Here is a 21,868-nt window from a genome sequence, read left to right on the forward strand (position 1 = left end):
TTAGTAGAAGCTCAGATTGAACTGCCCAATAAATAAAAAAATTAGCAGAACCTGTGCTACACTGCTAAAAGTATGCAGAAACTAACGTTAAACCGCTAAGAGCAAAAAAATTTGCAAAAGCTAACAAAACGGCCTAATACATTAAAAAAAATTAGCAGAAACTATCGCTAAACTGCTAAACAAAGAAATTAGAAGCTAATGCTAACAAGCGGCTCAGTTTCTGATTTTGCTGCATATTATCACTTTAAATTTGTATGAACAGGACGACCAAAGTAGAAAACATGATGTGGCATAAAGTTTATCCAAGTCGTGAAAACAGGGAACATTTTATAGTAATAATTTATTTAAAAAGATCAAAAATGGTGGCCATCTTGAAAAATGGTTGTCACTCTGAAATTCAAGTGGCTGATGGGAAAAATTAAAAACTTAAGATGTTATTTTTTTATGTTTGTAATCAGATTACTGCAGTAATAATCTGCATTATTCAAACCTGACGGGTTTCTTCTTCAGGACTCCAGGGGACGAAGACAGGCCGGCCTCCCTGAAGAAGGCTTCCTCCGTCTGCGCCACCGAGTCCAGGTCAAAGGTCAGCGTAGCTCCTTTCCTCCTGAAACGTCCCGCTGACTTATGGGACAGATTTGCTTAGAAACTAGAACGGTTTTCTGAGGAAAGCGGTTCTGAGGTCCAGTTGTGTTTCAGCGATGTGTTTGGGTGCAGTGGGTGTTTCCGCCGCTGAGTGGCTCAGGGGTTCTTCAGGTGACCCGGACGAATCAGAACCATCCTGATCCAGGATGTTCTGCATCCGGGCCGAACCAATAACTTCTGGTTCTGCTGGTTTCTGTGGGTTTTCAGTTTGACCAGCAGATGGCGCCAGTGCTCTGCTCTGCGGCGTCCTACCGTTGCAACAGAACTTCTTTTCTGGGTCGAACAGAATCAGAACAAGCTCAGTTCTGCTGGTGGAGTGTGGTTCTGCCAGTCCAGTTCTGCTCAGAACTCAGCAGTCAGGTCCAAACTCAAACGGAGCAGAAAGAGAAAACTAGAATCTGGTGGTGATTCAGCCTCAGACTGCAGGTTCTGAGAACCGAACCGGGCCGGGTCAGAACAGCAAGGAGGTTCTGGTGCCTCTGGAGTTTTCTCTGCATCTGCATCCATCCAACCATTTACCTCTCATCCCTCCATCCTCTCATCCCTCCATCCTCTCTTCCTCTCCTCCCTCCATCCTCTCCTCCCTCCATCCTCTCTTCCTCTCCTCCCTCCATCCTCTCCTCCCTCCATCCTCTCCTCCCTCCATCCTCTCATCCCTCCATCCTCTCCTCCCTCCATCCTCTCATCCCTCCATCCTCTCTTCCTCTCCTCCCTCCATCCTCTCATCCCTCCATCCTCTCTTCCTCTCCTCCCTCCATCCTCTCATCCCTCCATCCTCTCCTCCCTCCATCCTCTCTTCCTCTCCTCCCTCCATCCTCTCATCCCTCCATCCTCTCCTCCCTCCATCCTCTCATCCCTCCATCCTCTCTTCCTCTCCTCCCTCCATCCTCTCCTCCCTCCATCCTCTCTTCCTCTCCTCCCTCCATCCTCTCCTCCCTCCATCCTCTCATCCCTCCATCCTCTCTTCCTCTCCTCCCTCCATCCTCTCCTCCCTCCATCCTCTCTTCCTCTCCTCCCTCCATCCCCTCATCCCTCCATCCTCTCCCCTCATCCCTCCATCCTCTCCTCTCCTCCCTCCATCCTCTCATCCCTCCATCCTCTCCTCCTCCAGGTCCGTCTCTTCAGTTACTCGGACTTGGATCTCAGGTCTCCTCGTCGTTTTGCTTCGTTCTCCTTCGGCCTGAGGAAGAGGAGGAGGAGGGATGAAGAGGACCTCTCCAGGAGCGCCTTTGGTCTCCATAGCAACCAGCAGGAGGAAGAGGAGGAGGTAACACCTTGACCCGGTCTGATGGTTCAGGTCCATCCGAACAGAACCTGGAGCTTCTGTGGTTCTGAACTTTCTGAACAGAAACAATTTTAGATTTAAAAAATCAGAAAGTTCTGGTTCTGGTCCAGAACGGCTGGTTCTGCTGGGATGGACTCTGTGGTTCTGGTTCTGTTTCCCTCTAGATGTTTTAATCCGAACCTCTCCCTCCTCAGAATCCCGTCTCCCGCCTGGATCTGGACCGGGCCGACCCGAAGACCCGGTTCAGTTTGTCTCAACCCGAACTCGATACCAGTGGAACCTTCAACATCCCGTCCCCCCCTCCCCCGTCCTCCAACCGGGCCGAACCGTCCTCCTTCACTGCAGGGTTGTTAACCAGAACCCGACCGGAACCGGAGGAGCTTCTCTCCAACAGAACCTCCAGAACTCTGATCGCCTCCAACCCGGAGTTTCCGGTTCCGACGGTCCGAACGGCCCCGGCTGTTCCCGGCCTCCGGTCCAATCAGGCAGAACCAGGTGCGGACCAGAAGCTCACGTCATCCGCTGCATCGGGGAAAGGGGATGGTTCTGATGGTCCGACTCCGGTTCCAGAACCTCACGGTACCTCAGGACTCCGTACTTTGGTTCTGGAGCAGCGGACCGGTTCCTCCACGCGGGACTCGGGTTCAACTCTGGGCGAACCGGAACCTGAAGAAGCTTTAACGCTCTCTACGATCCCAGAACCGGAACCGAGGAGCTCCGAACCGAAACCGACGGTACCAGGTGAAGGTAAGCTGGACCGGAAAGTACCAGTTGAACTTTCAGAACTGGACCCGGCGGTACCTGCTGCCCCAGCTAAAGGTTGTGATCCAGAACCGGCGGTACCAGTTGAAAGTTCTGCACTGGACCTGATGGTACCTGCTGTCTCAGCTGCAGGTTCTGATCCAGAACCGGACGCGGCGGTGCCGCCGCACAGCCCTGGTCCCGGTTCGGGTCGGGATTCGGTGTTCGGAACTCTGTATAAGTCTCTGTCTCCTCGGTTCTTTCTGGTTCGGTCTCCGGACCGGGTCCCAGAGCCAGAACCGCCTGGGGTCCAGACCCTCCCTCTAGTGTCACCTGACTCCGGCGCAGGTTTTTCCGGTTCTGCTGAAACCAAACCGAGCCGTGTGATTCGGGTTCGGACCGCTTCCCACAGCGGAGGCCTGGTTCCGGCTTCTCCGGTTACCGCAGCGTCTCCGGGGACGGACTCTCGGGTTTCCGGCTCTGAACGCAGACTGGTTCCGGTCGGACGGCAGATCGCAGCAGACTGCTTGCCTCCGGATCACGGAATGAACGTTCAGGACTTCTCCGAACCTCCCGAACCGGACCGGGCTCTGAGTCCGGTCTACCTGAGCGTCGGTTCGGACGACGGCACGGAGCTTTACTTCAGCGCCCCGGAGGAAACCCCGGAGAGCGGAGAGGAGGCGGACCTACGGGACGGCTGGGGGGAGGTTGAGACACCCAAAGGTCAGAGGTCAGAAGCGAAAGCAGAAACAGCCTCGGCACAGGTGAGGGTGTGGGAGGAGCCGGCGCCACCGGTTCCGCAGGTAAACAGGCTGCAGGAATGCGGCTCGGCCCCGCCCGCCGTCGGTGCGCCGGTGGAGGGAAACCAGGCCGCAGAAACCGAAGATCCCGCTCAGAAAGCCCCGAACCTGCCGGGACCGGTTCTGGTTTCTGACCCCAGGAGAACCGAGGAAACCCGAGAGGAGCTGCGAGTCCGGCCGCGAGGAGAGGAGGAGGAGGAGGGGGGAGAGGAGCGCACCTTCACGCGTCCTGACTCCGCCGCCGGCCGGCCCGAGGGGGCGGGGACCAGGACGCGCCGCGTTAACGGAGCCGCAACGACGCAGCGACAGGTGCCAGACCTGACGTCGGCTCTGGACGCGCGCAGACCGCCTGGTGACCCGCATCCAGCCAGCGCCGCGGCTGACCTGGACCGCAGGTGAGTGTGATCCATTCAGCAGAGTCCGGTCCGGTGCAGACTCAGGCCGGTTCTGTTAACCAGCGGGAAAGCACCTGAGCAGCAAGCAGCTTATTAGCAGCTGAAACATAAAACTGCTAAAACCCGAACATGACGTTCGGCCTCAGTCTGAGGAACCTGCGTCGGGTTTTGGTTTTAATGACGGTTCGTTCAGAAAATCCGGTTCTGATCCGAGATTCAGGCTGCAGGGTGATTCTTCCCTGATAACTGAAATCAGGAAAATCATTAAAAATTAAAATGTTTGTTTGTTTCTGGAAATCCGTCTGTTTCTGCTGCAGCTGATTTAACTTTTTCTGCCTGAAGCTGTTCTGATGAGGAGGATCATCAATGGAAGGTAAAATGTGTTTTTCCATCATTTCGATGAAAAAGTTGTGGGTTTTCCTGGAGAAGATGCGGCCCTGAAGGCAGCGGGTGTTGCTTTAGAGTCTGGACTTTGTGCATCAGAAGTATCGCGGTATCCTAGCCCAGACCGTGATACTTCTCCTACCAGCCACTGTATATTTTCCTACCAGCTGGTTCTGGGTGCAGGAGGGTCTGAGAGTCCTTGGTGGTTTCTCTGCAGATGGAGGAACCTGAACATCCTTCGCAACTTTACGCTTTGAACTCCGTGCTGGTTCCGGATCGGCTCCGTCTGTCGGAACCATGTTTCAGGATGAGGAACACCGTAGTCCTCATGGCTGTTCTACGAAATGCGCTCATACCTGCAGCTCATTTGCATGTAGTTTGGAGTACAGCTGCGATGAGTGACGCGCCGCTGAAGGAATGCGGCTCCGGGCGGCAGCTGTCAGGAAGACCCGCTGGTTCCCACAGCCGCTGAGGGCCGAGTCCGCTTTGACTACCCACTCAAACGTCTCTGTTCTCGGCCTGAAACTGAAACCCATCAGTCGGTAGGGATCATTAACGGCCCGATAAATCAGTGAAACGTCATGAAATGCCCCGAGGCCGAAGCTCCAGCGGTCCGGTTTATCTGCTCTGATGTTTTCATGAAGCTTCTGAATTCTGGGAGACATTTTGTTCAGAGAATCAACAAAGAGAACGACATCTACCTTCAGGTGATCTGTTGATGGTTGGGGGAGGAGGAGGTCAGGAAGGGGCCAGGATGTTCCTGGGAAGAGCAGAAATGGGAATGTACCGTAGGGGCGCTGCGTTAGAGGGGCGCCAAAACACCACCATCAAAATGACTGCAGTCAGCATTTTCTGTATTTAACAGAGAAACGCCTGTAACGTGTCAATGAACACATCAGAAAACACAAAGTTGCACCTCTGGAAAGAATCTGAAACAGTAGGAGTGACGGAACGATAAATCAATTTAATCACATTTCTGAAGATTTAAGTTTTCTCCACCACTCCTTGTGTTTCCATAGTTCCAAGAGATTTATTTGGACTTTAAATTCAGGTCAACTCTACAACTAATGTTAGGGCCAGGTTACAATTTTACTTTTTGAATTATGACAATAAAGACATAATATTAGAGGAATAAGGTCGTTATATTGCCAGGATAAAGTCATATTTTATGAGAACTTGAACACAAAAAATAGAAAATTGAAATGAGGAATTTTGAGCATCTTGTTCATTTTTACTTTGGTATAAGTTTTACAGATAATGCTTAATACTTAATAGAAATAATTATCAGCAGCAAGACTTTGAAACAATCGTGCAAATAACTGTTTCTAAGAAATAAACACTGTATTTGACGGGCTGTGCATAAGGCTGACATGAAAACGAAGGAGTCTTTATGAATGTCTAAGTGCCAACTTTGTATTATTTTGTAAATAACACTTTAATGCAAAGTTGGCATTTTAATAGCAACTTCTAGAACAATTTTGCTTAAAAGTGTCATTTTTTACTGAATGATGCGTCACGACAACAGACATTCATGAAGACTCCATGTTTATGTCAGTCTTACATGGCCCGTCAAATAAAGCGTTACTGAAACAACTCCTCAAGCTGAGCTGCTCACATCAAAGCTTTTTTCTCATGATTTTAAGATACTTTTCTTTTCTGGTAAAATTGTGTTCTTATTCTGCTAATATTACTTTATTCTCGTAAGTCCACCCCTGAAACAACTCACAGAATGGATGACTTAAATAAAAGCCGTCATTTGTTTTTAGAAAAATGAGGGAAAACATTAAGAAAACAGCCTTATTTTATTTTTAAGTTGTATTGCCAAGCCTTATTTGTGACTAAAAAACAAAAATCTAATGTGCATATGAAATCATTCAGCATTTTGACTTCAGAGGAGCAGTTTGTTTGGCAGCCACTAGATGGCAGCATTTGGTGCTGCTGCAGCCTTGAGACAGTTCAGAAACTCTGCAGGAAGCAGCTTGTGGTTCTCCTTGTGGCTGGGTTCTGTTCGGACCAGAACCGATGTTCTGGCTCTGCCTCCATGTTGGATGAAGCTGAGAGACGAATCCTCAGCCTCTGCTTGTTTTCTGACTCTGATCCGGACCCTCCACCCCGATATGGCTCCTTGCACCTGAAACACAGCTGAAACAACAGCTTCATGCTTTAGCTGCCTGGATGATGAGAAGGTATTCGGAGCCACACCTGGTCCACATTCCTCCTCACTGCAGGAGCCGAGATCCTTCATCCTCTAATCCTCCAAACCTGCTTCACTGAAAGCGTCACAGAGGTTCAGAAGCTGGTGATACATCTTCATGGTGAAACGTCTCAAGAAACTTCTTCTGATTCAGAAGATGATTAATCAGATCAATCAGTCCATCGCAGGGCAACACAGAGACAGACAGGACAAACGACCACACACACACACACACACACACACACACACACACACACACACACACACACACACACACACACACCAATTGCAGTCATGTAATTGACTGTAATTAACTCAGACCCTTCTGACTGCAAGGCAACAGCTCTACCAACTGCACCACTGTGCAGCCCCAATATTATAATCAAAATTGATTAATCATTAACTGGAGAATACAGACAGAAAAGAACACATGAAGTCTGAACTCCACAATAAATATACAACGAATCATTTCAGATGAAAATCTGTAAGTCTGCTCTACCCAGAACAGACTTACAGATGAATCCTTTACTGCAAACTATCCACCAAAGGAAAGCTGCTATTGCATTTTAGGCAATAAAATGTTGATTTTTTTTTTCATTTTTTCAATCATCTTTTGATGCATTTCTTGTATTGTATATAAAAACGGCTCAAGTCATGAGAAATCTGCAGAATGCCCTAATTTTTAAAAATCCAATTAATTGATTAATCGTCAGAATAATTGATTAAACCAGGCTGAAAACAGAAAAAAGCTCTAATGATGATATTATGTGACCAGAGCCAACAGGAAGTAGAACCTCCTTCTGCATCACTGTGGAGGAATAAAGGTCCACTCCTCCTTGTTCAGCTTTCTCCTCGGCTTTCTGGAGAGGTCATGACCTTTAACCTTTAACTGAGGCTGAGATGGAGCTCTGGGGTTTCATCTGTTCAGAGAGGTGGTTCTGTTGGGAAAGAACCAGAACCACTGGAGACCAACTCCTGTTTGGTTCTGGATTCCCCCCCAAAATACAAGAAATCTGATTCATTTTTACTTTATAATATTTTAATATGTTTTCAGTCATTTTAAATGTTCTCATTTGGGTCAGAACCGCCAGTTCCTGCAGCTCAGTAATTTATGAAGATAAATTCAGGCTAAAATAAACTTTTCAACAGATTTTCATTTGTTTTCCAGAAGTTCTGAGTCAGAACATTTGGACCCAACTCAAAATAAACGGTGTTGGTTCTGAGGAAGAAGAGAAATGAAACCTGACAGGAGGAGACAGAACCTCCCACAGATCCAGTCGTGACAGTCTGAGCTCAGATTCTGGTCCGGTTCTGTGCGGGTTCTTCCTGAGGCCCATGTGGGAGGGGATGTTTGCTCAGAGCTTCTCGGTTCTGTCAGCTGACTGAGTTTTGCTTATCTAACCAATCCTCCCAGCTGCAGCTCCCTGCTGGTTCTGTTCCTCGGACCGGGTCAGGATGCAGAACCCGAGCCTTATAGAAATGGTTCTGAATGGGGAACTGTGGACTGGTCCCCAAGTCTCATCATGTGATTACTGTGTCATAGCTTCCTTTCTCTCTGTGTCCCTCCAGCTGCCAGCCTACAGAACCAGAACCAGAACCAGACGACAGGATGAGTTCAGGCTACAGCAGCCTGAGCACCACGCTGACCCTGAAGAACCCGTCTCCTCCCAGAGAGGAGGAACCCAAACCCCGCTTCCACAAAGTGTCCCTGGTTACCATGGAAACCAGCAGCATGCCCGAGCCAGACGATCCGGAACCAGAGTACAAGTGGAAGAACCGTTTTCAGGGCGTGACTCAGTTTAAATCCAGCAGGTCCCCCCTCCCTGAAGACGATGAACCTTCCTCACACTTCAGCTCCTCAGACAGCTCTGTGTACCTGAGCCCCGCTGGAGGCAGGGAGTGGAGGCGGAGCCTGCTGGAGGGGGAGGAGTCAGCTGCTCCTGCAGGTGAAGAGGACGAGCGGCTGAAAGGAGAGACGGAGTGGAGGAAGCCGAGCTGGGAGCTGGAGCCGCTCTCTGCGTCCTCCTGCAGCACCGAAGACAACGACTCCTTCTTCACCGGAGTCTTCAAGGCCACCCTGGTGGACCTGACCCCTGACCCCCCAACCTCTCCTGACTCCCCAACGTCCCCCAACGTCGACTCCCCCATCAACGACATGGACAGTCTGGTGGACACCCTGAGAAGCATGGGGCCCTCTCAGAGGCCCCGGAGCACCGGCGTGCGAGCGGCTCCTCCTCCACTGGTCTCCACCCTGTCCCCCATCAGAGAGGACACAGGGAGCCCCGTCATCTCCACCCTGTCCCCCATCAGAGAGGACACAGGAAGCCCCGTCATCTCCACCCTGCCCCCCATCAGAGAGGACACAGGGAGCCCCGTCATCTCCACCCTGCCCCCCATCAGAGAGGACATGGGGAGTCCCTTTGTCCGTAGCACCCCCCAGATGACAGAGGAGCCCCAGAACCAGCTGTACACCCTGCCATTGGACCTGGGCCTGAAGAGGAACATCTCCAGAGACGCCCGCTCCCCAATGGAGCTGATGAAGAGTCAGGTACCCCGTACTCTTCCTCAAACTCTGTCTGCTCAGTTTGTCCAGCTGAGGCTCATTTCTGATGCTTCCATCTGGTTCTGTGGGAAATATCCAAGCTTTGACTTTATGACCCGTCTTTTGTGTGGGGTACCTCAGGGCTCCATATTGGGCCCTTTACTTTTTTCTTTGCATATGTTGCAGTTGGAATCAATGAGAAACTGCCACAATGGTAAATTTCATTGTTATGCAACCGACCTACAAATTTACGTACCAATAAGGCCAGGATGCAGTAAGCCTCTGCTTTCTCTCCTTACTTGCATCCCTGCAACCAAACAGTGGTTGAACCAAAACTTTCTGTTCCTAAAGACCAAAGAACAGAGTGGATCCTGTTTGTCGACAAAGCTGCTGGTCTGGGAAATTTGACTACTACTATAGTGACCATGTGAAAAACCTTTGAGTTGCCTTTGACAATCAAATTTCATCTGTTGTCCAATCCAGACTTTTGTCTTCTTCTAAGGAAGGTTAAACCTTTCTTAAATCATTGAATGATTTTATCATGTTGGTGTACCCCAGACATCTTTGAACTGCCTCCACCTTGTGCAGAATGCAGTGGTTTGGCTTTCAACCAACACTTTCAGACCGGACCACATTACACCCGTCTTGTCGTCTTTACATTGGCTTCCTGTTTGTTTTAGAATATATTTTAAGCTCTTATTTGCTTTAAAGTCCTTGAAGGCTTTGCTCTTTTTCATTTTTCAGAGTCACAGAGCTTTTCATCCACATTCGGTCTCTGAGAACTGATAATCATTTCCCACTTAGTGTTCGATGTACTAAACGCAAATGTTGGGGCGATCACAGTTTCTCCATAGCAGCACCTTGACTGTGGAACCAGAAGACCTCTGAGTTAATCTTTGATAAAATGACTGAAACTGATCTGGATTCCTGCTCTAAAACTCAGGAAACTTTAGATTAACAGGCGGTTGGAGTCCAGAGGAAAATGTTGGGACTGTTTCCGGTCCGATCTCAGACCTTGTCCTCTTCCTTCCCCAGGAGCTGACCTCCTCGCTGCACAACGGCAACGGCACTCCTTCGTCTCCCACCACCGGCTCCCGCCTCGACAACAGTGTCCTCTTTGGCTCTTACCGCTCCTCAAACTCGGACCTGAAGCTGGAAAACGGGACCGCCCACCGGCCGCTGTTCAGCTCCCTGCCGGACACAGGAACCCCGGGAATGAGACTGAGGGAGACTGGTGAGGCGGGGCCTGTTGGGGACGCAGCAGGGTCCCGTCTGGAGCGCCTCTCCTTCCTCGTCAACTCATCATCATCCCTGAACGGAGACGCCGGCCCCTCCAGGATCAGCCGATCATCCTCCTTGATCCTGGGCTCCCCCACCTCCAACAGCCCCACCCATTTGCTCAGCCCCACTGGCTCCATCGACCCTCACCGGGCCCCCACCATTTCAGAGCCCCACCTGTTTAGCCAGGGGCCCAGGGTCCTACAGAGGAGCCTCAGCTATGAGGGACTATCACAGGCATCCTTGTTCAGCAGTTTGTCTGGAGGGCCACAGTTCAGCAGTTTGTCTGGAGGGCCACAGTTCAGCAGTTTGTCTGGAGGGCCACAGCTTAGCAGTTTGTCTGGAGGGCCACAGCTTAGCAGTTTGTCTGGAGGGCCACAGTTCAGCAGTTTGTCTGGAGGGCCACAGCTTAGCAGTTTGTCTGGAGGGCCACAGCTTAGCAGCTTGTCTGGAGGGCCACAGTTCAGCAGTTTGTCTGGAGGGCCACAGTTCAGCAGTTTGTCTGGAGGGCCACAGTTCAGCAGTTTGTCTGGAGGGCCACAGTTCAGCAGTTTGTCTGGAGGGCCACAGCTTAGCAGCGTTCAGGCAGGGTCCCAATTCAACAGCGTTCACAGAGGGTCCCAGCTCCAGAACCAGCGAGATGAACCAGACAGCAACCTGATGTCCAAGTATCGAGCCTTCCCAGACGCCTATGTGAGTACTGCAGCATGAGTGAATGTGAATTATTGGTCTGCACAGGAAAGTTAGAAGCAGGTGAAGCCTCTCTCTGCTTCAGATTTCAGTGAATTTCCAAAGCTCAATCCTTTCATTCTGCAGAGTAAAACATCTCTCAGCTCTTCACATCACCACTCAGTGGGATGGGATCAAGTCCATCGTTGGGTGTAAACAGTTTGTTCCCATCTGTGTTTATGACTCTTATTATGGATGCTTCTGTTGTGTTAAACAGAAATATAAAAACAGGTTCCAGAAACGGCTGCAGCTTGATCCAAACGTCTTCTTTGCTCCGAGCAACTCAGATGTAATTAGGCAGCTGAAGGTGTGTCTGCGTGTGGCGCACACGTCTGCACACGTCCTGCTGCGTCCGTCTGGGGCCAGGAAGGAACCTCCTGATCCAAAAATCATTTAACAGACAGTAATGATTACCCAACCTGACTGGAGATGGGCAGTTTCACTGCAACACAAACCTGAGCAGAACCTGAGCAGAACTTGCCCTCGGGTCAGACTAGAACTGCTCTGCAGTTGGACTCAGACAGGTAGGAGGTTCTGCTCCATGGTTGATGGATAATCTGTTCATAAAGCAGCATATTACTGTAAAACTCTGTCAAGTCTCCAAACAAGCATAAAAATTCAGGTTGTATGTTTTTCATATTTCCCATCAGCCACTTGAACTTCAAGATGACAGCCATTTTTCAAGATGGCTGACCTTTTTGAGGCTTTGAACCAATTATTGCCATAAAATATCACCCATTTTCATAATTTAGATTAACTTTATGTCACATCATGTTTCCTGCTTTGGCCATTCTGCTCATACAACTTTAAAGTGATAATACGTAGCAAAATCAGAAACTAAAGACAGTTTAGGACTGGGAACCCAAACCAGTTTCAGATCCCAGACACATTCATTTCTTTAATGTGCTTAGTGTTAGCTTCTGCTAATTTACTTAGTGCATCTGGCTTTAGCTTCCAGTAATTTTTATGTTCAGCAGTGTATTGTTGGTTTCTGTGAATTTGGCATTAAGCAAACGTTTGGCCAGCTGTGCCTATCACCATGTCAAACATATGTTCTCCGTTACAACCATGGTGGCCATTTTGAACAATGCCCACCAGAAGAAAAAAAACTTTCTGTGGTTCAAAATATGTAGGCTATAATTTGACATCAGACGCATTCATCTAATTTATGATTTCAGAGCAAAAATTTATTTTCCAAACCAACCCTCGTCGCCATGTAAAATGTAAATATGGTTCCTATGAGTCCAATTGTACATAATTTGACAACCAAAGTATTCATCAGTAATACAAGTTTGCAAATGTAGTGAAGAAGTAAGTTATCCTTGTGGACCATCTTGAGCTTTTCAGTGGCTAACGTTTTTTTGTTTAAAAAATAAAAATCAAACCCTGTGGGAACGTCTGTGACACGTTGGGTTCTTGTCTCCACATGATTTTGCTGAAATATTAAATTATCTGCACTCTATTATATGAGAACACTGGGATGTTGCAGCGAGATCAGCTTTATGAATGCAGCAGTGGAAGGCCGTTATCAGAATGTAAAGCAGCTGCTGGGATCCTGCAGAGCGTTTCGTGCTTCAGGTCTAGATAAATATTGTCAGAGTCGTCCACACCCGCAGCAGCTATCTGCCTGATCCTGCAGAGACGCAGCCGCGCCTCTCCTTCGCATTCATCCTCTGCTCTGCTTGACGAGGTGGAAGACGAGGTGATAGGGAGAGAATTCCTCCGGAACCACGTGTCTTCATCACACCTCCGTCCGCCCGGTTCTGCTGAAGCAGCACTTTCTCTGGCCGCAGGCGGGAGCGGTGCAGCTTCGCTCTGCTGGTTTCAGCTCTGAAGCTGCTGCGCTGATCCTCTGGACCCGGCCAGAAGCAGAACCAGAAGCAGGCTGGTTAGTTTGGGTCCTGACGAGCGAGCCGTGAGACCGAGGAATGTGGAGGGAACTGCTCCATTGTCTGACCGTCTGTCAGTCAGCAGCTGAGATCCGGTTTTTCTACCAACATCAGCAGGTTGATTCTGATGGACGGCTCGGTCCAGGAAACAGCTTTACAGCTTCACTTCCTGCCGCCGCGTGATGCACGAGCAGGAACGTGTTCAGCATGAAGCCAGAGGAACCTCAGAGGATGACGGATGAAAACGTCCCAGCCTCTTCAGGTCTGCAGATTAATCCAGATGAAGTCAGAGCAGCGAGAGTTGAAACAGGAGCCGAGCCTCCGCGGTCCGAAACCCGATCCCAGTGGCACCGGACCCTCTCACCTGAACAAATCAGACCCAGAAATCCTCCTGCTGCTCCAGCTGAGCCTTAGGAACCTTCTTCCAGGCTCAGGTGGTTCGGATCAAACTGATGATGATGATGATGATGATGATGATTGGTCCTGAAATGTTTCTGTTTGTCTGCAGCTCACCAAGGAGAAGGAACACGGGAAGCTGAACCCGCGACCAGGAAAGGTGAGTTCCACCTGTTAGTCCAACTGGTTAAACTGGTTCAGGTTCAGGCTCCCAGTCACTGAACCAGTTCAGGTTCTTTGTCCAGCCCAGAACATCCAACTGGGTCCAACCATCCAACTGCTGGTCTGTGGTCTAGTTAAAGACCTCGCCTCATTATGGCCTCAGTTTTTGACAGAACCACTGGCAGTGAAGCAGGCCCACAGTATGATGCTGCCACCACCAGGATCCACAGCTGGTGCAGTGTAGTTAAAGAACAGAGTGAGCTCCCCGTCTCTGGACGCGTTTCTTCAGGCTGCAGTTTATGGCTCTGTTCTTAATTTATGACCCAGATTATTACAATAACGTCTGGAAACGTGGAATAAACTCGACCCAAGGTCAGTCCTGATCAGAACAGTGAAGACAAGATGGCCACTTCGCAGATTCTGACTCCTGAAAACCTCCAGATAAAAACCATCAAATGTTTTCCCTGCAGACCTTTAGCTTCAGTCAGGAGGGAGACTTTCCCACCGGGTGGAGGAGGTGGGGGGCTGGTCTTCATCAGAAGAACTGGTTCAACCAAATCATTTTCAGCTGAAAACCACAGCACTCGCAGAGCCAGGACCTGTTTCTGTGATTAAAGCATCAGGCCTGCTGGAGCATGCTGCTGCCGCTGCGACGCAGGCTGCTGCAGTTGAACACCAGCACAGCTGTTTCCCACCAAGTCACTTCAACTGACTGCTAAACAGAAGATCACTATCAGCAGCAGGTTCATGACTTCATCACGGCTGCAGGACGATGAGCCAAAGAACACCAGCAAGTCGGCCTTTAAATGGCCAGAAATAAAGGATCTGGAGTGGCCTAGTCAAAGTCAGGGCCTAAATCTGACTGAGATGCTGACCTTCAACTCTCCAATGTGTCTGAATTAAATCAAATCAGTAATGCAGACCGGGTCAAAGGTCATCCAGGGTGATGTTAGGGAATCGTTGCCAGTTATCAGCAGCGGGTCGGGAATGAATACTTTTCACAGTCATTATTTTAAAACTAGTATTAGATCAGATTTTTCTTGTTTGATATTAAAGTTTCTGACTTTTCCCAACGCTGATGGGTCTGATAATGCCAGATCAGAACAGTCTCTGGAAATGACCTCTGACCTCTGACCCTCTCAACAGATTTACATCTTCGACCGGCCGGGAATGTGCGGCCGCAGGATGGAGATCCGCGGAGACGTGATGGACGCCACGTCCTGGGAGCTGCAGGACACCATCTCAATCAGGGTGGTCCGAGGAGGGTGAGCCGCCACCACCGCACACGGGTCCAAACGGTTTCGACACGGGTCCAAACGGTTTCGACACGGGTCCAAACGGGTTCGACACGGGTCCAAACGGGTTCGACACGGGTCCAAACGGGTTCGACACGGGTCCAAACGGGTTCGACACGGGTCCAAACGGTTTCGACACGGGTCCAAACGGGTTCGACACGGGTCCAAACGGTTTCGACACGGGTCCAAACGGGTTCGACACGGGTCCAAACGGGTTCGACACGGGTCCAAACGTAGGGACGTTTATTAAACTTGAATTAAGGGACAAGTGTGTACAGAAAATGGATGGATGATCTAGTCTGGGATGAAACGGCTCTGCATTGGTTCAGGCTTCTGGGGGATGAAACTGAAGAGATTCGATTATTTCTCAGATTTTACTCGAACATCTCTTGGTTCTGAATCTATAACATTAATCTATAATATTCTGTCATATCCAGGTCGGTGTGGCGTCTGGTAATCCCAGGTGCTTCAGACAGTTTATCTGAAAGATCAGGTTGATAGTCATAAAGATGATCGGCTATAATTAAATGCCATGAAGCTGCTCATCTTCCTCATTCCGGCGCCTCGTTTGGCTCCTGATTCACAAACTTTGTGGCGTGTAAACATGGAGGATGCGGCACGCCTCGTTTCTGCTGAACTGTGGGTGTGGAGCGTCTCCATGTCACTCAGCCAGCAGGTGGAGGAATGTTCGGTCCTGTCACGCTTCACTTTTACTCTGCCGGTTCACAGCTGATCCCTCGTTGATCCTGGAGTGACAACTGACACGTTAACCTTTGACCTCAGACATGCAGCACGTTCTCACAGCTGGCTGCTCTCCTGCAGGTGGGTTCTCTATGAAAAGCCCAACTTCAAAGGGGAGAAGATCGCCCTGGACGAGGGAGACGTGGAGCTCACCTGTCCCTTCAGCCCACCTGAGGAGGCGCTGCGGAACGGACAGGAAGAGGAGAAGAAGAACGGAGAAACAGAGGAGCAGAGCGAGGAGAAACCGACCCAGAAGTTCATCATCGGATCGATTCGTAGAGCGGTCAGGGTGAGACGGCTTCACTTCTCCTTTCAACACCCAGACACGGAGGGGTGATGCTGCAGGCTAGAGCGCCATCTGCTGGTCATCAGGCTAAGGCTGAGCAGGTAGCTGGAACGGCTTCCTTTCAGACCTGTAAGGCGAGGAGCAGGGAGTTTTTATTCCCATTTGGAGGAGGAAGAGCAGGTGTGTGAGCTTCTGGTCTGATGACTCCAGTTAGTCTGGGAGCAGGACAGGTTCTCACTAGCACCATCTAGTGGCCCCATTCAGAACCTGCAGCCTACAGATTTAAAGGAACTGTGACCATCTGAACTATTGAGCCAATCGATATGGAAGAGGATTATTTTTATTCCACTAGGAATAAAAAATAATTTAATCTCAGAATTACAAGTTTTAATGTCAGAATGGGGTAAAAAATTGAAAAGCAGTCTTCATCAACCCGGTTCTACTACAACCTTCTCAGACATTTTCCTACTTGTGGCTCCTGGCTTACACTCTCCGTCTTCTCTGATCTCCATCAAACTTTGTTCATCTTCTCTGACATCTGTGGGGCATTCGGTGACCTCTGTCCGACATTGGGTGACCTCTGTGGGACGTTGGGTGACCTCTGTGGGACGTTGGGTGACCTCTGTCGGACGTTGGGTGACCTCTGTCGGACGTTGGGTGACCTCTGTGGGACGTTGGGTGACCTCTGTGGGACGTTGGGTGACCTCTGTGGGACGTTGGGTGACCTCTGTCGGATGTTGGGTGACCTCTGTGGGACGTTGGGTGACCTCTGTGGGACGTTGGGTGACCTCTGTGGGACGTTGGGTGACCTCTGTGGGACGTTGGGTGACCTCTGTGGGACGTTGGGTGACCTCTGTGGGACGTTGGGTGACCTCTGTCGGATGTTGGGTGACCTCTGTCGGACGTTGGGTGACCTCTGTGGGACGTTGGGTGACCTCTGTGGGACGTTGGGTGACCTCTGTCGGACGTTGGGTGACCTCTGTCGGACGTTGGGTGACCTCTGTCGGACGTTGGGTGACCTCTGTGGGGCGTTCCGTGACCTCTGTGGGACGGTGGGTGACCTCTGTCGGACGGTGGGTGACCTCTGTCGGATGTTGGGTGACCTCTGTGGGACGTTGGGTGACCTCTGTCGGACGTTGGGTGACCTCTGTCGGACGTTGGGTGACCTCTGTCGGACGTTGGGTGACCTCTGTGGGGCGTTCCGTGACCTCTGTCGGACGGTGGGTGACCTCTGTCGGACGGTGGGTGACCTCTGTCGGACGTTGGGTGACCTCTGTCGGACGGTGGGTGACCTCTGTCGGACGTTGGGTGACCTCTGTCGGACGTTGGGTGACCTCTGTCGGACGGTGGGTGACCTCTGTCGGACGGTGGGTGACCTCTGTCGGACGTTGGGTGACCTCTGTCAGACGGTGGGTGACCTCTGTGGGGCGTTCCGTGACCTCTGTGGGGCGTTCCGTGACCTCTGTGGGGCGTTCTGTGACCTCTGTGGGGCATTTGGTGACCTCTGTCAGATCTTCTCCATGTGTCTCCTCAGGACTACAGCGTTCCAGAGATCGGTCTCTTCCCAGAGGAGAACGCGGAGGGGAAGAAGGTGGTTTTCCGGGACACGGCGGAGGACGCCAGGATTTTCGGGTTTCCCATCAAAGCCAACTCCATCATCGTGAACGCCGGGCTGTGAGTAAGCCGCCCTGAGAGGACAGGTGGGTTTCTGTCTTGTGACGGGTTCTAACCCAGATGTCGTTCCACTCCTCAGCTGGCTGGTCTTCGCGCAGCCCTTCTTCCAGGGCATTCCCCGCATCCTGGAGGTGGGGGGCTACTCTAACCCTGCGGCCTGGGGGGTGGAGCAGCCCTACGTGGGCTCAGTGCATCCCCTCAAAGTGGTGAGTACTCCTGCTGAACCCCGGTCTTGTGCTGCTGACAATGATAACCTGAGCTCGGTTCTGTGACAGGGAGAACCTCGGGTGGAGAACATGAGCGAACCCAAGGTGAGAACCTGCAGCAGCGTCTGGTTAGATCCTGCAGCTTCCAGCCAGCCGGCATCCTGACTGTCCCTCTCTGTCCTCAGATGGTGATCTACGAGAAGCCGTACTTCTCTGGGAAGTCCAGGACCATCTCCTCCAACATGAGGGACTTCATGAGCCGGACGGACCGCCAGCAGAACCTCTTCATGGCCAGCCTGGGCTCCCTGAAGGTCCTGGGAGGAATGTGAGTGAAGCGCTGATGGAAAGTGGTAAGATCTGACCCTAGACCAGTCTGACCAGCTCCGTCTGCCTCTGCCGCTCCAGCTGGGTGGGATACGAGAAGGAAGGTTTCCGTGGTCACCAGTACCTGCTGGAGGAGGGCGAGTACCACGACTGGCGGGTGTGGGGGGGCTGCGACTCCGAGCTGCGCTCCGTCAGGATCATCCGGGCGGTAGGTCCAAGTTATCGACTGATGAGTTTATCTAAAGTTGATCAGTCTTACCTGTTGACTAATGACTAATTGATAAGTGACCATTTCCTTTAATTTTAACATAATTTTGTGTGAACTGTATTAGTGACTGAATAAACAGAAAATTGTGATTTATTTTTTCACGATTGAACTTAGACGTATTTAAAATGTAACACCACAGGAACCTCTTGAGTTGCTGAGTAAAAATATAAAAGGATAAAATAATTGTACTGCCCGTGGTCGATCTAGAATTAAAACTTTTCTCCATGAAGTGCATTAACTTACAACAGCCCTAAAAATCAGCCTTGCTTATTGATGTTACATTTTTTCCATCAGGTTTAATTTTTTCAGTTATTCCCTCCTCTTTTCTGTCTGCCTTCATAGCAGATGAGTAGTTTCTGATGGAGTTGTTGATGCTGCGCCGCTGGATGAGCAACATTGCAGTGAAACTTCAGGATGTTGTTCAGTGTTTACATTTCAAAACAGAATCTGATAAAAACCATTTTCCATTCCACACCAGACTCCGCTGGGACCGCTTCTCTTTCCCGTTCTGGTGTGGCTGCCATCTTTGTTTCTGTATTAACTGGTTCGGCTTTAGGATGGCCAGCAACTCCTCCTGCTGGATGGATGCCAAATTGCAACACTGAGAAAAAGAGTATAAGCAGACATTATTATTTGATTGGAACTGATTAATTGTTGAAAAATGGTTTATAGTATTGAAAACAACTAATCATGATTGTTTGCTTCCCTTGTTTCCATACGGTCGGCCATCTTAACGTCTGTGTAGGAGGAGCTACTCAGAATCCACTTCCTGTTTCCAGGACCTGACGGACCCGGTGATGGTGATGTTCGAGCAGCCTGAGGAGGAGCAGGGCGTGACGGAGGAGAAGACCTTCGAGGTGACGGAGGCCATCCCTGACGTGGAGCTCTTCGACTATAAAACCTCCACCCGCTCGATCCACGTCCTCAGCGGAGCGTAGGTTCTTCTTCTGCAGCTGTAGGCGCCGAACTCGGCCGTCACCTGACTGGCCTGACTCTCTGACCCCCAGGTGGATCGCCTACTCCCATGTGGACTTCTCAGGGAACCAGTACATCCTAGAGAAAGGCTTCTACAACAACTGTGCTGACTGGGGCTCCCAGGACACCCGGGTCTGCTCAGTCCAGCCCATCTTACCGGTGAGAACCAGTCCAGCGAACCGGGTCGCTCTCAGCGCCGCTGGTTTCACTCTTATGTCGTTGTGTTTCAGGCTCCAGCTGAATCCTCCGGCCCCAGAGACGAGGTGAGTGGTGGACAACGTCCATCTTCGGATCAGAACCAGGATGAGTCGCGTGTTTCTGGCCGTTTTATCTCCATTTCAGGAATGGTTTGGTGTTAAAACACATATTGGGAAGTAAATAAACTAAATATTTATCTCCGATCCAAATATTTAGTTAGCAAACTAAATATTTATCTCCAGCAGAATCATGGAGCTAAATATTTAACTTGAGGCAAATATTTAGTTAGCAAGCTAATAAAAGCTAAAACTTAAATTTACAAAATAATTTAGCTTCTAATATAAATATTTAGTTATTAAGTTAATTATCTGGGTTCAAACTACATATGTAATTTTCAAGCTAAATATGTAGTCCTAAATTACATCTCTAATTAGCTTAGAGCTAAATATTCAGCTAAAATGTAAATTCACGGATAACCGGAAGTGGACTACCAAAATAAAAGCTGTTTCCTGGGAACACGCTGTAGAGTTAGACTGCTCTATGTGACCAACTTTATCAGTTCAAATATGAAAGGATGGAACTGTTCTCTATGGAAATATTAATGAACTAAACTACACAGTTTTAACAGAAACAATCCTTAAAATCCTCATTTCCTCTATATTTTAGTGTTTGGGCAAATCTGCTCCTTTTTGCAGCAACTTTCTGGTTCTTCACTCATTTCGGACTCTACAGGATCTAATCGATTCTCCTCTCCTCCAGATCATCCTGTACTCTGAACCAGACTTTCAGGGCGAATGCCTCGTCTTTCACCACAGCCAGGGGGCGCTGTCAGAGAAATTCCTCACCAGGTCGTGTCGAGTGGTGAGGGGAAGGTGAGAAAGACAACAGTTAACCGGAGCATCGAGTTCAGGCTGCTGGCTCATCCCAGAGAATGAACTGGAAAAGCTACAATTACATTTTAATAGGCTAAATAATCTAAAGAGTGAATAGCTGTAGACTCAGTGTTTCCCTCTTAAAGAGCCAGTATCATGATCTTTCAATTGTTACATCAAAAACAAATTCACTCAGCTCCTTCAGACTAGCCAGAAGCATTTAGCAAACACCTGCTGAGCTCGTTATAGGAGCTGCTGCTCAGAGTATCGCTGGTAAAAGAAACGTTGAAGGGTTAAAAGAGGAGACTTCCTGGAGGCGGAGCTTCAGAAAGAGCACAAGCTTTTAAAGAGGCAGATGCCCAATTTCAAGATGTTTAGTTACAATGTACATTTTCTTTCTTTCAAGTCATATTCAGTATACAGCAATTTTATAACAACTGAATTTAACATAGTTGATTGTGCTATAAAATGGCACCAGGAGCCTGGAAAACACATAAAACTGGCCTTTAAAGTTCCCATTGACTGACAGCGAGGATGGTGATGGACAGCATTAAGGTGTCTCTCTGTCTTCCAGCTGGGTCCTCTGTGAGAACAAGCAGTTCTCTGGGAACATGCATGTCCTATCTGAAGAGGACTATCCCAATCTGACCAGTATGGGCTGCCCCTCCTGCTGCTCAGTGCTCTCCATCAAGCTGGTGCCGATGGTGAGGAGCGTCTCCCGGTTAGAGTCCTGGTCTCTACCAGTCGTCCCGCTAACATCCTCCTGTGTGTGCAGACGCTGTCTGTGCCGTCCGTGTCTCTGTTCGGACTCGAAGGTCTGGAGGGCCGGGAGATCACCACCGAGTCGGAGGTCACCAGTCTGGTCCAGGACGGCTTCAACGACCACATCCTGTCGGTCCGGGTCAACAGCGGCTGGTCAGTGCGGCGCAGTGTGTGTGTCGCAGTGTGTGTGTGTCATGCAGATCTAACCGGGTCTCCTTTTGTTGTGCAGTTGGGTTTTATGTGAGCATAGCAACTACAGGGGGCGCCAGTTCCTCCTGGAGCCGATAGAAATCACCAACTGGCCCAAGTTCAGCTCCCTGGACCGGGTCGGGTCCATGTACCCCGTCAGACAGGTCAGCCCACCTCAACTCACTTTGTTTCGCTCTTCATTTCTAAAACCCGCTTTGATCTAACTGGAGAAACGTCTCTGCTTTTCACTAATAAACCATCATTAAACCCAAAAATGACCCTCACGCGTGTCTTATGGCAAACTGTTTTAACATAAAATGAGCTTCACCACACTTACATTCCAGATATCTGACACTGGTTTATCATTAGACATGTTAGTGAATTAAATCTAAATACAATCTGATTGGTATAAATGACATCAGATTTACCATTAAGTCGTACTGGGGCTTTAAGTCAAGACACCTACAATAAATGACGAACTGAAACATATATAATAATTAAATTATGATTAGTCATAAAGTAAAAAAAAGACTTCTTGCTTTTTGTTGTGATCATTCCTGATTCCAATGCTAGATATCCTGAATGTCTTTTTAGACACCATGTCTATAAAATTCAGTTGGTGGAAATTAAATTGCAGA

At 49.6% G+C, this 21,868-nt stretch overlaps 1 protein-coding gene across 1 annotated transcript in view; it reads left to right on the plus strand.

Annotated features, from left to right (window-relative positions):
* The window catches only part of crybg2 (crystallin beta-gamma domain containing 2), a 30,531-nt gene that overhangs the window by 6,356 nt on the left and 2,307 nt on the right, over nt 1-21,868 (plus strand). The window contains exons 2-21 of the mRNA XM_014995931.2: nt 511-586; nt 1,757-1,912; nt 2,125-3,866; nt 8,014-8,992; nt 10,022-10,957; nt 13,391-13,438; nt 14,587-14,705; nt 15,558-15,765; nt 17,297-17,436; nt 17,516-17,642; nt 17,712-17,747; nt 17,828-17,967; nt 18,048-18,174; nt 19,014-19,168; nt 19,242-19,368; nt 19,440-19,472; nt 20,167-20,279; nt 20,854-20,983; nt 21,055-21,194; nt 21,271-21,394. Of these exons, the coding sequence (XP_014851417.2) occupies nt 511-586; nt 1,757-1,912; nt 2,125-3,866; nt 8,014-8,992; nt 10,022-10,957; nt 13,391-13,438; nt 14,587-14,705; nt 15,558-15,765; nt 17,297-17,436; nt 17,516-17,642; nt 17,712-17,747; nt 17,828-17,967; nt 18,048-18,174; nt 19,014-19,168; nt 19,242-19,368; nt 19,440-19,472; nt 20,167-20,279; nt 20,854-20,983; nt 21,055-21,194; nt 21,271-21,394 (5,656 nt within the window). The remainder of the gene's footprint in view (nt 1-510; nt 587-1,756; nt 1,913-2,124; nt 3,867-8,013; nt 8,993-10,021; nt 10,958-13,390; nt 13,439-14,586; nt 14,706-15,557; nt 15,766-17,296; nt 17,437-17,515; nt 17,643-17,711; nt 17,748-17,827; nt 17,968-18,047; nt 18,175-19,013; nt 19,169-19,241; nt 19,369-19,439; nt 19,473-20,166; nt 20,280-20,853; nt 20,984-21,054; nt 21,195-21,270; nt 21,395-21,868) is intronic.

Source organism: Poecilia mexicana, unplaced genomic scaffold, assembly GCF_051168715.1.
Source record: "Poecilia mexicana isolate PSO_F unplaced genomic scaffold, ASM5116871v1 scaffold_11, whole genome shotgun sequence".
NCBI lineage: Eukaryota > Metazoa > Chordata > Actinopteri > Cyprinodontiformes > Poeciliidae > Poecilia > Poecilia mexicana.